The 15,900-nt window shown below is 35.0% G+C and overlaps 1 protein-coding gene across 1 annotated transcript in view; it reads left to right on the top strand.

Moving 5' to 3' along the window:
• AspRS (aspartyl-tRNA synthetase) overlaps window positions 1-15,900 on the top strand; it is a 306,084-nt gene that overhangs the window by 92,921 nt on the left and 197,263 nt on the right. The window contains exon 7 of the mRNA XM_090380710.1: window positions 14,968-15,102. Within this exon, the coding sequence (XP_090236836.1) occupies window positions 14,968-15,102 (135 nt within the window). The remainder of the gene's footprint in view (window positions 1-14,967; window positions 15,103-15,900) is intronic.

Raw genomic sequence — 15,900 nt, 5'->3', positions numbered from 1 at the left:
TGAAAATACATTACCATTTTTCGTAATAATTGAATCACCAACTAAAATTACCTCACCTGAAACCAGAGCACCCTTTGATGATCCATTCCTGATGCCTCATCCTTTTGGAGGTTATCCCTTGGCTTATTACTGGACACTTGAGTAACTGACAAGCCCCAGATTTATTGTTACTCTCAAGGATAGCTATAGCAGGTTCCAAAAAAGATTTGTATTCACCCAGAAGTAGTTGATAGAAAGATGAAATTTTTTTGTTTAATAACTTGAAATTTCTGTAACAGTGGTATTCAACCGAGATGCCATGATATCATGGGGTGCTGCAACAACATTCCAGGGTGCCACTTGATTTGGATTTAAGTTACTTAAACTTACATCCTTATTATTGTGTTCAATAAACCACAATGATAGTATTTACATATGTCAACTAATCATTCTATTTACAATTCCAAAATAAAAATAAAAAAATACAAAAAGCCTCACATTGTATGGTATCTTTTTAATTTTATGGTGATCTATAATTGATGTTTATTTAGTACCTCTATAAAGAATAAAATTATTATTTAAATATATATAATTTGTATTATGAATTGTAATTTTGTTTATAGTTATATTATTATAATAATTACTATATAACTTATTTTTTGAAATTATATATATATGTATATATATGTGTGTATGTGCTTTTCTTTTAATGGTGTTTTGACATATAAGTATTATTGTGCATATAAATCTGGTAATCAAGTTAGCCCAACAAGGTTATCTTAATTCAGCATGGCCTATACATATTAATTTAAGAAGTATATAACTATATGATAATGAATTTTTCATTACACTTTACTGATGAATTTTCATTACCTTCAGGTAAAATTATATTAAAACTAATGGGTATGTTTATGTCAATACTAATTTTAAATAACAATACATTTACATATATTATAATATAGAACATTCCATCACGTGGCCGTCAGTCCCCTACTTCTTCGGGGGCTTTGAGTGGATTGACAGCCCATCTGATGTAATGTCTCATACCTGTCAATACCTGTAGGCTGTCAATCATCATTACATCAGATGGGCTTATATCATCATTACATCAGATTACATCATCAGGTGGGCTTACATCAACCTACCTGTTAGGTATGAAACATTACATCAGATGGGCTGTCAATCCACTCAAAGCCCCCGAAGAAGTAGGGGATTGATGACCACGTGATGGAATGTTCTATATTATAATATATGTAAATGTATTGTTATTTAAAATTAGTATTGACATAAACATACCCATTAGTTTTAATATAATTTTAGCTGAAGGTAATGAAAATTCATCAGTAAAGTGCAATGAAAAATTCATTATCATATACTTATATAGTTCTTAAATTAATATGTATAGGCCATGCTGAATTAAGATAACCTTGTTGGGCTAACTTGATTACCAGATTTGTATGCACAATAATACTTATGTCAAAACACCATTAAAAGAAAAGCACATACACACACACACATATATACAGGCATGTATAATGTCCAATTGGCATACTTACAATGGCATTAACGTTGCACAAAAGTATTCATTAAACTATATGCTAAAATCTAACCGATTATGCATACTAATAATAATATATGTATATATACATATACATATGTATATGTATATACATATATATATATGTGTGTGTGTATGTATATATGTGTATATATATATGTATATATATACATACATATATGTATATATACATATATATATATATATATGTATATATATACAGGGTGATTCACTACCAGTGCGAAAAACTTGCAGGAGGTGTTATTTGATATAGATGAAATCTATATCAAATAACGAATAGGGGCCACAAAGACGAATCGGAATCACATAGCATTGCAGGGTCTGAAATGCCTTCGTCATGTGGTAGAGGACGTTGAACGGGAGGTCATGTGAACAGCGATCCCGCCAGAAGTCAGCATTTGCGAACCGTTTCTGTTGAAGAAACCAAGTAGCAAAAGTCCTCCGGAGTGGATAATCCACACGCTCCAATGATTGGACGCATTGCAGATGGTATGAACTCATTTGGTTTGTTGACAATATCCTCCATACAGTGGATTGGGAAATAACCAATCGTTGGCCTATCGCTCGAGTACTCGTACTGCCTTCTGCAAGATGTAGGACATTCTCCTCCTTGTCTCGTCGTTCGCTCTCGATTCATGGTACCTCTCGTGAAACAACCAGTCTCACGTAACCTTCTGTGCACACGTGCGAAAATCGTATGATGAGGAGCACGCTTGTGCGTGAAACATTCCTGGTACAAGCGCAGAGCGGCGCGCCCGTTACAGTCCGCAGCTCCATACGCGAGGCGCATGTCGGCCAGTTCAATGTTTGAATACTCATCCATCGTACTGCCTCGGGAACCGGTTCGCAAATACTGACTTCCAGCAGGATCGCTGTTCACGCAACCTCCTGTTCAACGTCCTCTACCGCATGATGAAGGCATTTCGGACCCTGCAATGCTATGTGATTCCGATTCGTCTTTGTGCCCCCTACACCTCCTGCAAGTTTGTTGCACTGGTAGTGAATCACCCTGTATATATGTATATATGTGTGTGTATGTATATATGTATATATATTTATAATTATATTAGTGATAAAAAAGGAAAGAAAGTTAAAACGACAGTAACTGTAACTAATATTTATGGGTCAATGCAGTTGCAAGAAATCATGCAGTACACCCATAATACCTATAGAATATTAAGGATAATAGAAAATTATCCTTAATATTCTATATGTATATATATATATATATGTGTGTGTGTGTGTGTGTGTATATTTAAATAATGACAAAAGTTAAAAATAAATAAATAAATAACTCTGCATAAGGACCACTGCCGTGCAAATCCTCTGCATTAGTGGATCAATCGAGGGAGTAATGGGTGGTTTGGTTCTTCGATCTTTTCACCTTTGTGACGATTTGTATAGCGATTGAAATGCAGCATATATTTCACATGAACACAATATATATATATATATATATATATATTTTGTGTTCTTATTGAAGATTATGATAATGATATCTGGTCAAGTTTACAGTATTAGGAATTTGTCAGTTGTGCAACGTTAATGCTATTGTACATAGGGCAATTAGACATTATACGTGCATGAAATTATATTGGTCGATTTTATTTAATTAAATGTTATTAATCTGTAGGGAATTATGTGTATATGGATCAGGCTACCAAGTTAGCAAATGTAAACTAGCTTTAGCCTGGGAGGCCTATAAATGTAATATAAATGAAATGGTATTAAAAATAATATGATGCTAAATAATGAAAATAACAATAAAAATGCTAATAAACAATGTAAATTGCAAACAACATTCCCTCAATTGGCCATCAATCTGCTACTTCATCGGGGGCTTTGAGCAGAACGATAGCCAGACTAAAGGAATGTCTCATACCTACCCATTTCTATTGTCCCCATACCAGTTTTGCCAGTTATAAATTTTTAAGTGATATTATTAAACTTAAATTGATAGAAAAACAGTGAGATTGGATAATATGTTTAGTTTAATGTACATAAAATTTTAAATTTAAATTTTGAACTTTTTGCCGACATAGTGTCTGAAGTAGCAAACTGGGATAGGTGACACAAAGCCCAATGGCTATGTATCAGAATAAATGAGAAAGGTTCTTACTTCCTTCTTGTTCTGTGGTGGTCAGACTGAAAAGGGGATCAATTCCCACCTTCTGGTTGTTTTATATGTTGATAAAATTATACTGTGCAGTTGCACCTTTTGTATATTATGGTGTGATGGTGAAATTGCTGTAGGCAATATATCGTGTGTCAATGCAAGTGTTTTGAAAGCCACGAGTGGGTTTATATTTGTGCTTGTGGGGGGGGGGGTTTGCCTCTGATGTTGGAAGGAACCTATATAAATGAAATTATGTGTTATATCATTGCAGTATGTATTGGAAATTACAAGAAGTATGTTAATAAAAATGGGTTGCTATACCCTGGACAGGGCCGGTATAGCTTTTCCAAGGCATAACGACCAGTGTTTGTCTGGGGGGACAAACACGGGCCATTTATACTGAATTAAACTGAAGGGATATATACGTTATGTGTATAGTAACAACAACAATTATTTTGTTGGGAGTTTGTTTCCGGTGATAATTTCCCATAATTTAGATTGTCTGATTTAGGAAGGGTGGGAAAAATTTGGTAGGCCGGGTTACAGTGCGGTCAGACGACGAGTCGGAAGGAACAGGTTCCTTCTGATGTCGGAAGGAACCTATATAAATGAAATGATGTGTTTATATCATCACAGTATGTATTGGAAATTACAAGAAGTATGTGAATAAAAATGGGTTGCTATACCCTGGACAGGGCCGGTATAGCTTTTCTAAGGCATAATGACCAGTGTTTGTCCGGGGGGGGGGATAGCTATGCACATATTTACAGCCTCCTTCAATGTGAATTTTCATCCTGTGTCACTAGATTTTATACTGTATTAAACTGAAGGGATATAAACGTTATGTGTATAGTATATCTTAGGCAAATAATATCTTATTGCGCTCAGAAGAGGCTCATCGTCTGACTGCACTGTAACCCGGCCTACCAAATTTTTCCCACCCTTCCTAAATCAGACAATCTAAATTATGGGAAATTATCACCGGAAACAAACTCCCAACAACAAAATAATTGTGCCTAAGATATACTATACACATAACGTATATATCCCTCCAGTTTAATACAGTATAAACGGCCCATGTTTGTCCCCCCAGACAAACACAGGTCGTTATGCCTTAGAAAAGCTATACCGGCCCTGTCCAGGGTATAGCAACCCATTTTTATTAACATACTTCTTGTAATTTCCAATACATACTGTAATGATATAAACACATCATTTCATTTATATAGGTTCCTTCCGACATCAGAGGCAAACCCCCTCCCCCCCACAAGCACAAATATAAACCCACTCATGGCTTTCAAAACACTTGCATTGACACACGATATATTATTGCCTACAGCAATTTCACCATCACACCATAATATACAAAAGGTGCAACTGCGCAATATAATTTTATCAACATATAAAACAACCAGAAGGTGGGAATTGATCCCCTTTTCAGTCTGACCACCACAGAACAAGAAGGAAGTAAGACCCTTTCTCATTTATTCTGATACATACCCGTTGGGCTTTGTGTCACCTATCCCAGTTTGCTGTTTCAGACACTGCGTCGGCAAAAATTTCAAAATTTAAATTTTAAAGTTTTTTAAATATTTAAAAATTTTATGTAAATTAAACTAAACATATTATCCAATCTCATTGTTTTTCTATCAATTTAAGTTTAATACTATCACTTAAAAATTTATAACTGGCAAAACTGGTATGGAGACAACAGAAACAGGTAGGTATGAGACATTCCTTTAGTCTGGCTATCTTTCTGCTCAAAACCCCCGATGAAGTAGCAGATTGATGGCCAAGTGAGGGAATGTTGTTTGCAATTTACATTGTTTATTAGCATTTTTATTATTATTTTCATTATTTAGCGTTTTTATTATTTTTAATACCATTTCATTTATATTATGTTTATAGGCCTCCCAGGCTAAAGCTAGTTTACATTTGCTAACTTGGCAGCCTGATCCATATACACCTAATTCCCTACAGATTAATAACATTTAATTAAATAAAATCAACCAACATATATATGTGTGTATATATGTATATATATATATATATATATATACATATATACATACATATATATATATATATATGTATATACATATATATATGTTTGTTTGTTATTTGATTTTTAGGAGCATTAGCAACTAAGGCCATATTGCTCCAGGAAATGCGGTGGTCATTCCCTGACCTTTCCGTATTTGGTGGTGACGGGCTCGAACCCCAGTCTAATCAAGAAGCGTGTGCTACGTACGCACTGCTGCTCCTTCCTACTTGGCTACGGAGGTGCCTATATATATATAAAAATTTCAAAAAATAAGTTATATGGTAATTATTATAATAATATAACTATAAACAAATTTACAATTCATAATACAAATTATATATATTTAAATAATAATTTTATTCTTTATAGAGGTACTAAATAAACATCAATTATAGATCACCACAAAATTAAAAAGATACCATACAATGTGAGGCTACATACACATATATATATGCCGACCGGGCTAGCCGAGTGGGTAAAGTACCTGCCCAGCAACCCAAAGGTTGCAGGTTCGATTCCCGCCTCGGGCTTGGATCAAAGTACTACAAAAACCTTGGGAGGTGCAATATGGCCACAGAAGCTGATGCGCCAACAACTACCAAATCAAAAAAAAAAAAAAAATATATATATATATATACATATATATATACATACATATATATATGTATATAATTATACATATATTTGAATAGCGTTTAAAATAGTTGGAAACGGAATCTTTCATAATAAAATAAAAAGGTACAGCATACAACAGAGGCAGCAAAAAGCATATTCCTCTACATGATGCTTGAAATATAACCATATAAATAAATTGAAATGAGAATTAAAATAAAATAAAATAATGCCAGTCATCGATTTGTGTAGCAATCAAAATGCCGCGATTCCCTGACCATTATTGGCCTCGTGGTCCTCTGTCGAGATGGGGCATAATGGTCAGTCTATTTTGGTTTATTTCTGTTTTAATTTTATTGCAGTGGTTAACATCTCTGCTGGTGAGATTTCACATAAATTTGGCCTGGTACCCATCAGAAGGGGTACTGTTAAATTTCTATTTAATTGGTTTTCAAAATTCAGTGAATTATTATTCTTACTATTAGATTTTCTAAATTATTTTAGAGAGTTTCTACTGCAATATTTTTACTCTTGTTACCCCTTCTCTTCCCTCGCGGTTTGTCTGATTTAGATTTAATTTTGTCTATAGAATATTAAGGATAATAGAAAATTATTAGAAAAAGTAAATCAATCCAATAATAATACCATCAGGGACCTAAGAAAACGCAAAAAAAAAAAAAAACTGTTTACCGACAATCTAGATGACTTCAACTGGGGCCAACCACCCAGACTGAAGGCAAAAAACAACAAGAGGTTCTCTGTTTCTGTGATGATCAATATATGCTAAGTGATTTAAATCTAAACCAAATATAAACCAGTATAGGCCAAATATAAATCGAATGTAAATAAATCGAATGTAAATAAAAAGTTAAGAAATTTTAGAATTATTAGAATCAAATGTAAGAAATATAAGTAAAATATAAATGTAAGCATATATTAATCATCGTTGACCCGACAGAGAACGTAATTTAATGATTAAAATAAGATTAAATATATAATACATACTACATATTTACCGTATCTAGGACATATTGTAATAGTCGTCAAAATAAAATGTGGTGCCCTCTATGTGATGGATACGGTAAAAATAAATATAAATAAATAATTAAATTTAAGTTAACGCAAAGAGAAACATGCAGATAGTAAGAAGAAAAACTTATCAGAACAAAAACTTAACCCTTTACCAGAAGAAGGAAAGAGCACAATGTGCACATAAAATGTTATTGATGTATTATTATTGGATTGATTTACTTTTTCTAATAATTTTCTATTATCCTTAATATTCTATATGTACATATATATATATATATACACACACACAGAGAGAGAGAGGAGAGACAGAGACAGAGAATCAGATCTAACAGGCAGAAAATTGAGTAGGAGTGCCACAAAAATGGTCAAAAACCACTGGTCTATAACAACCATAGTTTTGATCTGACAATTTTTTTTTTTTGCAGCACCGAGTGAAGTGAAGTGTCACAGTGGATAAAGTGGAATACAGATGATTCAGTTGCTCTTTCTGCAAGGAAAAACACCCAAAACAATCCCAAAGAAATGGTCACTGTTTTATGGAAAAGACTGCCCAGGTTACAGAGGTTTTGCGCATTGGCATAAACAGGTTCAAATCTGGAAGAATCTCAGTGCGTGATGAAGAAATCATAGAATGTCCACAACTGCTGTAACAGAAGTGTTTTAAAAATTGAGGTATTAATCATGGAAGATCATTGTATTAGTGTCAATGAACTAGCCGCAGAACTCCAAATTTGTGTAGGGTCTGTGGAGAACATTATCTGTCAGCCATTGCATATGAGTAAAATGCCTGATAGATGGGTTCCCGACAGAAGTCCGGGACCCCTTACCAGAAGAAGGAAAGAGCGCAATGTGCACATAAAATGTTATTGATCTGCCAGGAAAAGCAAGAGGGATTTTTCACAGCTAGTCACCATGGATAAAACTTGGATCCATCACTATGATCGTGAAACAAAACAGATGTTAAAACTTAAAACAATGAAGCATGCCCAAAAAAAGGCAAAGGCGCAACCAAGTGTAATGTCAGTTTTTCGAGGGTCACCATAGTGTAATACTAACAGATTACCTTCGGAAGGGATGTATTGTGACAGCAAAGTATTCCAACCTTCTCGTAAAGCTATGTGCCGCTATAAAAGAAAAAAAATGGGGAAAGATGTCAAAAGGTGTGTGCCTGCTCCATATTAATATCCCTGCTCATTCCTCGCATGCTGCAGTGAGGTGTGCCCATGAATATGGTTTGAAATATTGCCACATCCTACTTATTCCCCTGACCTTACATCATAGAATTTCTTTCTCTATCCTGCTCTGAAGAGTTCCTTCTTCGTGAAAAACACTTTACTGCTGATGACGAGGTGATTTCTGCTGCTAAGTAGTAATTTTGAAGGAGTCAGAGAGACCACTACAAAAGTGGCCTGTGGAAGTGTATCGAGTGATGGAAAAATTGTCTTGTTTTGTTTGACGACTATGTTGAAAAAATGTAATATGTGGTGTTTGTTTCAACCTTCTATCACAACTACTTTAGCATTAGCAAGGGCACATGATGCAAGAAAGCAAGCTTATATAGCATCAGCCAAAAAAAAAAAAAAAAAAAAACCTTATTTCACCCATCCCCTCGCTCCAGATGTTTGTCAAGTTCTGCCTTGAATCTATTTAAGCTGTCAATTTCTGCAACGACAGATGGAAGTTTGTTCCACCAACCAACCAACCACCCGCTGGCTAAAGGCAAACTTCCGCACATCTATCCCACAACCGTCTTTTCTCAATTTGAATTTATGCCCTCTCAGGTGATTATTCTGAGCAAGAGGAAGATTCCCATCAGCATTGAGCATGCTCAAACCATTCAATGCTTTGTACACCTCAATCAGATCACCTCGCAGGTGCCTAGTCTCCAGACACTGTAATTTGCAAAATTTAAACCTTTCTTCATAAGAGCAACCCTTTGTTCGATTCACTAATCTTGTTGCCTTTCTCTGTACAGTCTGTCCTCGTATAGCACGATAGTTGTGTTCCTAGAAACCCTCGTGCAATATAAACAACAGGCCCTGTGGGAAAAGTGGGGTTATGTGCCGACCACCCAAGATTGAACACACATTTGGAACCAAAACATTACCAAACACAATAAATAATCAGGTAATTTTAATCGTTATAAAATACTTATGTATTTTATAACGATTAAAATACGTAATAAAAATATTTTTTATTATAATATAATAAATAATAAAAAATAAATATTTATTATTATTTATTATATTATAATATATTATTTATTATATTATAATAAAGTATTTTTAGTAATTTTTTAATACTAAAAAGTATTTTATTCGTAAAAAATGTTATATTAAATAAAATAGTCGTAATAAAATACTTACGTATTTTATTACGACTATTACGTAATAAAATATTGCTTTTGCTTCTATCGTAAGCAAACTTGTTTTTTGTTTGATTTTCTATCCAAAGAGATGACCGCCATTCCATCTCTTCCAATTCTTTGTGTCTTAATATAATGGATTTTAATTACACTTTGAGTTGTTCCTGCTATGAAAGTTGTTTTTATTTTCTCTGCATTCTGTGTAATTCTCGGCGTTGCCTCATTTAGGTCTGTAGCACGTGCAATATCACATGGTCTTTCATTTCGCTCAAAGCGTTTCACAATTTCATATTTTTTTTCTCTATCGACAGAGGCGGGCTGGCCATAAGCCTTACCCGGGAAATCCCGGTGGGCCAGAGGCCGGTGTGATTTTGGCCATAAACTGTAGTATGAGGCCACCATAAATTTTCCCGGGTAAGAATTTTTGGCCCAGTCCGCCTCTGTTTATCGATATTGCTTTTTTTTTTCTCTCTCTGAATCTGCAGTGTCTTCGCCAGGACGCTTCCTTTTCACACCTTTTAAGTACAGTATTTCACTAATTTTTAGGGAATAAAGCGCAATTACAAAACGAGGAGGTACGCTTAATACACATAAACAAAGCTGCGCGCGTATAGCAACTGAATAAACAACACCGTAAAGCCGAGATACACTATTAACACCTCACATTTTACTAAAGCACATTTCTAGGGGTTACTACCATAAAATAATTTCCAGTTTCGTTTCTGCTAGTGGAATCTGTTGTAAATTCCATCTAATTGCATTTGCGATTATATCGATAGCTGGAATTGTGTTGGTTTTTACGTTATTATGGTGAAATGTGTTTCCCCTTCACTGATATAAAATATATAAATACATTTTCAGAATCTTCTTCATTCCTATCGTGTTGCGTTCGGTTGGGGTGATTCCGCGTTCGACTGCCATTTCTTGTAAACACAAAGGCGAATCGTGCATAAGCGAATTCGGTTCGTGTTATATAAGATAACGTTCCCCTATTTATAAATCGTGTATGATCGAATTCGTGTAATGTAAACACGTGTTATACGAGGACCGACTGTACTCGTTCCAACAGCTCTACATCCTTCTTAAAATAAGGCCTCCAGACCTGTATACAGTACTCAAGGTGTAGCCTGCCATTGCCTTATATAAGGGGATAATCACCTACTTATCCCTGCTAGAAAAATTCCTGTATATCATTGACAAGACACCATGAACTACTCTTGCAGACTGCCTGCACAGTTACACCTAGGTCCTTTTCATTCTCTACCACTGTCAGTGTGGTACCACAGAGTTGATACTTTACTCTGGGATTACTGTTGCCGCAGTGTTTTGTCATTAGTGTCATTAACAACCCTGCCAACCTTCATATCATCTGCAAACTTGGAAATAAGCCTGATATACCATCATCAATATCATTTATAAATACAGAAAATAATAATGGACCCAACACTAAACCCTGAGGGACTCCACCAATAACATTAGTTCACGAAGAGCAGTGTCCATTGATTACCACTCTGTCTTCTCCCGCTCAACCATCCCTTTATCCATAGCAGCAATTTGCCTCCAATGCCACACTGCTCCAATTTGTGCAGCAGTCTTCCATGAACAACAGTATCAAAGGCTTTTTTAAGATCCAAATATATGATATCAAAGTTATTCTTTGCATCCAGTTCCTTTGTGACCACATCATAGTATCTAATCAAATTGGTCAGGCAAGACTTTCCCTTAACAACACCATGCTGTGTCCGAGTTATAACTGAAGTCTTGTCTAGATGATCCTGCAGTGCTTTTTTAACCAGTGCCACAATTAATTTCCCTGGAACAGAAGTTAAACTATCAGGTCTGTAATTACCTGTGTCTCCCTTTGATCTTCCTTTGTGGATCGGGGTCACATTTGCACATCTCCAGTCCATGGGTACCTCCCCTGAGTTCAGGGTAGCTCTCATAATTATGGCTAAGGGTTTGCTTACTTCCTTTGCCACCTCCTTTAATATATCTGGATAAATACTATCCACCCCAGGTGCCTTTCTTGTGTTTATCTTCAACAATTTCTCCTCCACTTTACTCTCAGTTATTACAAGATTATCTAGCTTACTGCCAGAGTTGAATACACCTCTGGCATTCCCCTCCCTGAATAAATCCTCATGTGTGAATGTCGATGCAAAATATTAATTTAGTTTGTTTAGTTAACCAGAGCAGGATCATTAACAGTTGAACCATCGATACCAAGTGGATCGATCTGATTCATCCCCTTCCTCCTAGAGGTTACATAAGTAAAGAACTCTTTGCTGTTTTTCTTTTCATCCTTTGCCAAAGATTTCTCGTAATCTGCCTTCGCCTGCCTAACCTCCTTTGTAACTTGGTTACAGACCAGCTTATATCTATCATAGGCTTCTGTGTCACATGTTAATTTATATGTATCCCATGCATTTTTCTTCTCTGTCACATGTCTAATTAGTTCATCCGACATCCATTTAGGCCTAAATCTTGAACAATATTTCTCTGTTGGTATGAAAAGCCTAGTAGCTTCCAAGATTAATCCTTTGAATGCTTCCCATTTTGAATTTGCTGTTGGTAACATTATTAGTTGAATCCACTGTATAGAATTTAAATACTGTCTCAGACCACCATAGTCACCTTTACAAAAACAAAAATCCTTCCCTTTACCCTTGATGCTAGTTACCTCTTTGAGTAAATCCCACTTCAGCACACTGTGATCACTGCCATCTAGTGGTTCCTTTATCTGCAGATTCTTGATGCATGAAGAATCACTACTGATAATCAGATCAAGAGTATTACTTCCTCTTGTTGCCTCCCAAACATGCTGCTCTAGAAAACAATCATCCAATAAATCCACAAAAGCCTTGCTAGTGTGTGAGTGCCCAACCCACAAATTGCAGTCAATCTCTGGGAAATTAAAATCCCCCATTATAAGACACTGATTTACTGGCCCACTCTATTTCTCTGCACAATTGCTTATTATACTCATCAGATTCATTTTGCCTATAACACACACCTACTCTCATTTTTCCTTTCCCAGTGCTTATGTCACACCAAACAGACTCAACGTTGCATTGTCTACCAACATCAATTGGATGCACTTCCTTAGATTTTGTGTTTCTTAACTAACAGCATAACCCCTCCTCCCTTTCTGTCCTATCTATCCTTTCTGTACATATTGTACTCCCCAAATTCCAGTTCTGCACTGCTTATGTCTGTGTGACACCATGTCTTTGATATCCCAACAAAATCTGCCTTTGATGTCTTCACTAGCACATCAAGCTCATCGAATTTATTAACTATACTCCTAGCACTGGTGTACATGCAAGTATATATGCACCTGTTTCTACTCTTAGTTACCCTAACACAGCCCATGTATTTACTTGTTCCACTATGACTCCCAGCAGTCCTGGAAATCCCCATTGCCTTGCTTTCCAGGCTTCTGCTCAATTGCATTTCGATAGAAGTAGTGCAAGAATCACTTTTACCTCTACCAGCAACTACTGTTAATCTATTAGTCCGTGTATCCCCCCAAGCTAGCAGTTTTCCGACCCATCTAACTCTGCCTCGATAGCATCAGCAAATATTCTTGCACCCTTTCTATTTAAGTGTATCCTATCCCTGTAGAAGCAGTCTCTTCTGTTAACAAGCACAGATCAGGCTGAGAAAAATTCTACCCCTTGAGCCTTGCACAATCTTTCCAGGGCCGAATTGGTCAACAAGGCTCTCATCATATACTTCTGGGTGGATACAAATCTTTTTTGAACCCCCTTGTGTGTGTTGTTTTGATTTAAAATTTTTGCATTCCCTACACCTTGAGCAAAGAAATATATTACTCTCAGCTAATGACAGCTCAGCATACATGACAGTTTGTGCAAGGGAACAGACCATAACTCACAGTGAATCACCAGTGGCAATTCCTCAAGATACATGCTGTCCTTGAGGTATGTTATTGCTTGATGTTTTTAGTTAGACAATGATTTATACAAAGTTTCTTGAGAAAGGGGATCTTTTTGTTGTAAGTGTAAGATCGGCTATTCCTGCTTGCACTGATCAGAGTGCAAGAGTTAATGAAAGTATTTTTTCCAGTTCCAGTTAGAGTGCAAAGCTTGACTAGTTTCAACTTGTTGATGATGAGAAATAAAATTAGTAAGTTAAATAAAAAGTTGTGTTTGCATGTAAGGTGCTGCCACTACCTACATTTAAGCTATTGTTAAATAAACATAAAATTAGACGATTAACAAAAAAATGAGAGGAATTACCTCAATATTGACTTGTAGAATGCTTCAATGCTATCACTCTTCGTTATTCCAATGAATATAAAAACTAACTTAAATTAATTCTCCATGCCAGAAGAAAGATCAATGATCTAACACACCTGGAATCAAAGATCTAGGAGCTCCAAACCTGACCCCAAAATACATCAAACCAGAAACAAATATCCACAAGTGAAAGAAGACATTCTGTCCATTAATAAAAATGAATTTTGAAAATGATATATAGTCTTTTACTTTCTTGAAGCTGACAAGGCTTTTCTGCATCGGTCTTGATCACAGGATCATAAAGTGCTAAATGTATAACAGAATTTGAAGCAGAGAGATTAGTTGTTACCTTGGCACATGCGTATGAAGGACCAAAAGTCTGAAATAGGATAGGGGTGACACACATTAATCAAATTTTGGTGCAATTTAATTTCTGCTATTAATAATTTTGTGTATTTATGTTGAATGTTGAGGATTTTTGCTTCATTGAACAAGAAGGTATGGCCTTCATTGACTGCGTGGAACTCTAATTCCGATGCAGAAGAACGGGAAGCAAGAATGGATGCCATGTATTTGTTTAACCCTCAATACGAGGGTTAAACAACACATGGCAAAAAAAAGTTTTTGAATATTGTAACTGTGCCAGATAATTTAAAAAAGTGCATTTTAATACTAACGAGCACAATGTTTGGTGTTTTAAATCCAAGTGTTTGTTACTTGTGTGATGTCTTACAAATTCTATATAACCATTATGTTTATTCATTATTTGAATGTGCACAAAACACCACTTAACTCCCATGCATATGAGAATCCAAATCTTGTACTTTGAGAGTATCTTTCATTCACTTTTGTGTTTTGGTTTACTCAAAAAAAAATTGTAAGTTTGACTTGAATAGAAAATATTTGTTAATTCTGATATTTTGACAAACTTTTTATTAATTTTTTGCAATAAAATTAATTGCAATTGGTAATTTTAAATAGCTGCCAGTGAAGGAGGAGCTAATGTATTTGAAGTATCATATTTTAAGGGTAGTGCTTTTCTTGCCCAGTCTCCACAGTTCTATAAACAGATGGCAATTGCTGCAGATTTTGACCGTGTGTTCACCATTGGAGCAGGTAATGTCAAGTTTGATTTATTGCTTCTCTTAAAATAATCTCATTATTGCAAGTCTCTGAATTGAACAATAATTTTTAAGATTAAAAATTTCAGGGAATTGATTGCAAATGATGAAATTGTTAATAAGTACATTGTTTTTGCTGGTAACATTATATTACCATTGTACTATAATGTTAATAGAAATTCGAAAAGCAGAGCAGTTAATTTTGAAATAACTTGTATGCTTATCTTTTGTCATGCCTGTTCTGAATTCTGCAATTGTAACCTTGCTACATTGTATTGTTAGCAAAAATGTAATGTTAAATTTTGCTTATTTTCCTCTTTTACATCTACTTCGATGCACAAAAATGAAATGGCTGCTGTAATCATAATATGGAAGATAGTTTACATATGGCCCATGTGAAAAAAAATAATGTCCTTGAATTATGTGGTTATTTAACGTGCTTAAAAACTGGTTGCTTAGTTTGCGTATGAAACAGGGTACTATAGAGAGAGAGTGCCAATATTAACTTCTCAGTAAAGATGGCAAATAAATTTTTTTATATTAATTTCTCATAACAGAATAGGAAAAGGATGCAAAACTTTGATATCACTGTAATTTTTTTAACAGGATTATGTAGCTGCATAATCTGGTTTTACTTTTGAAATGCTTTTTTTTTTTTTCAAAGTTATGATGCTTTCTTGCATCTAATCTGTGTTAGTTTAGTAATTTTTGTTTGTTCTTCATCATTATATAAAAGCAACAAAAGAAAGCAGTATTCTTGATCTGGTTATCAGCAGTAATTTGCCATGCATTA

This window comes from Mastigoproctus giganteus, chromosome 9 (genome assembly GCF_048544385.1).
Source record: "Mastigoproctus giganteus isolate SK-2022 chromosome 9, ASM4854438v1, whole genome shotgun sequence".
Classification (NCBI taxonomy): Eukaryota; Metazoa; Arthropoda; class Arachnida; order Uropygi; family Thelyphonidae; genus Mastigoproctus; species Mastigoproctus giganteus.
Note: the sequence above shows the minus strand (reverse complement) of the source record. Positions and strands in the feature narration are given on the sequence as shown.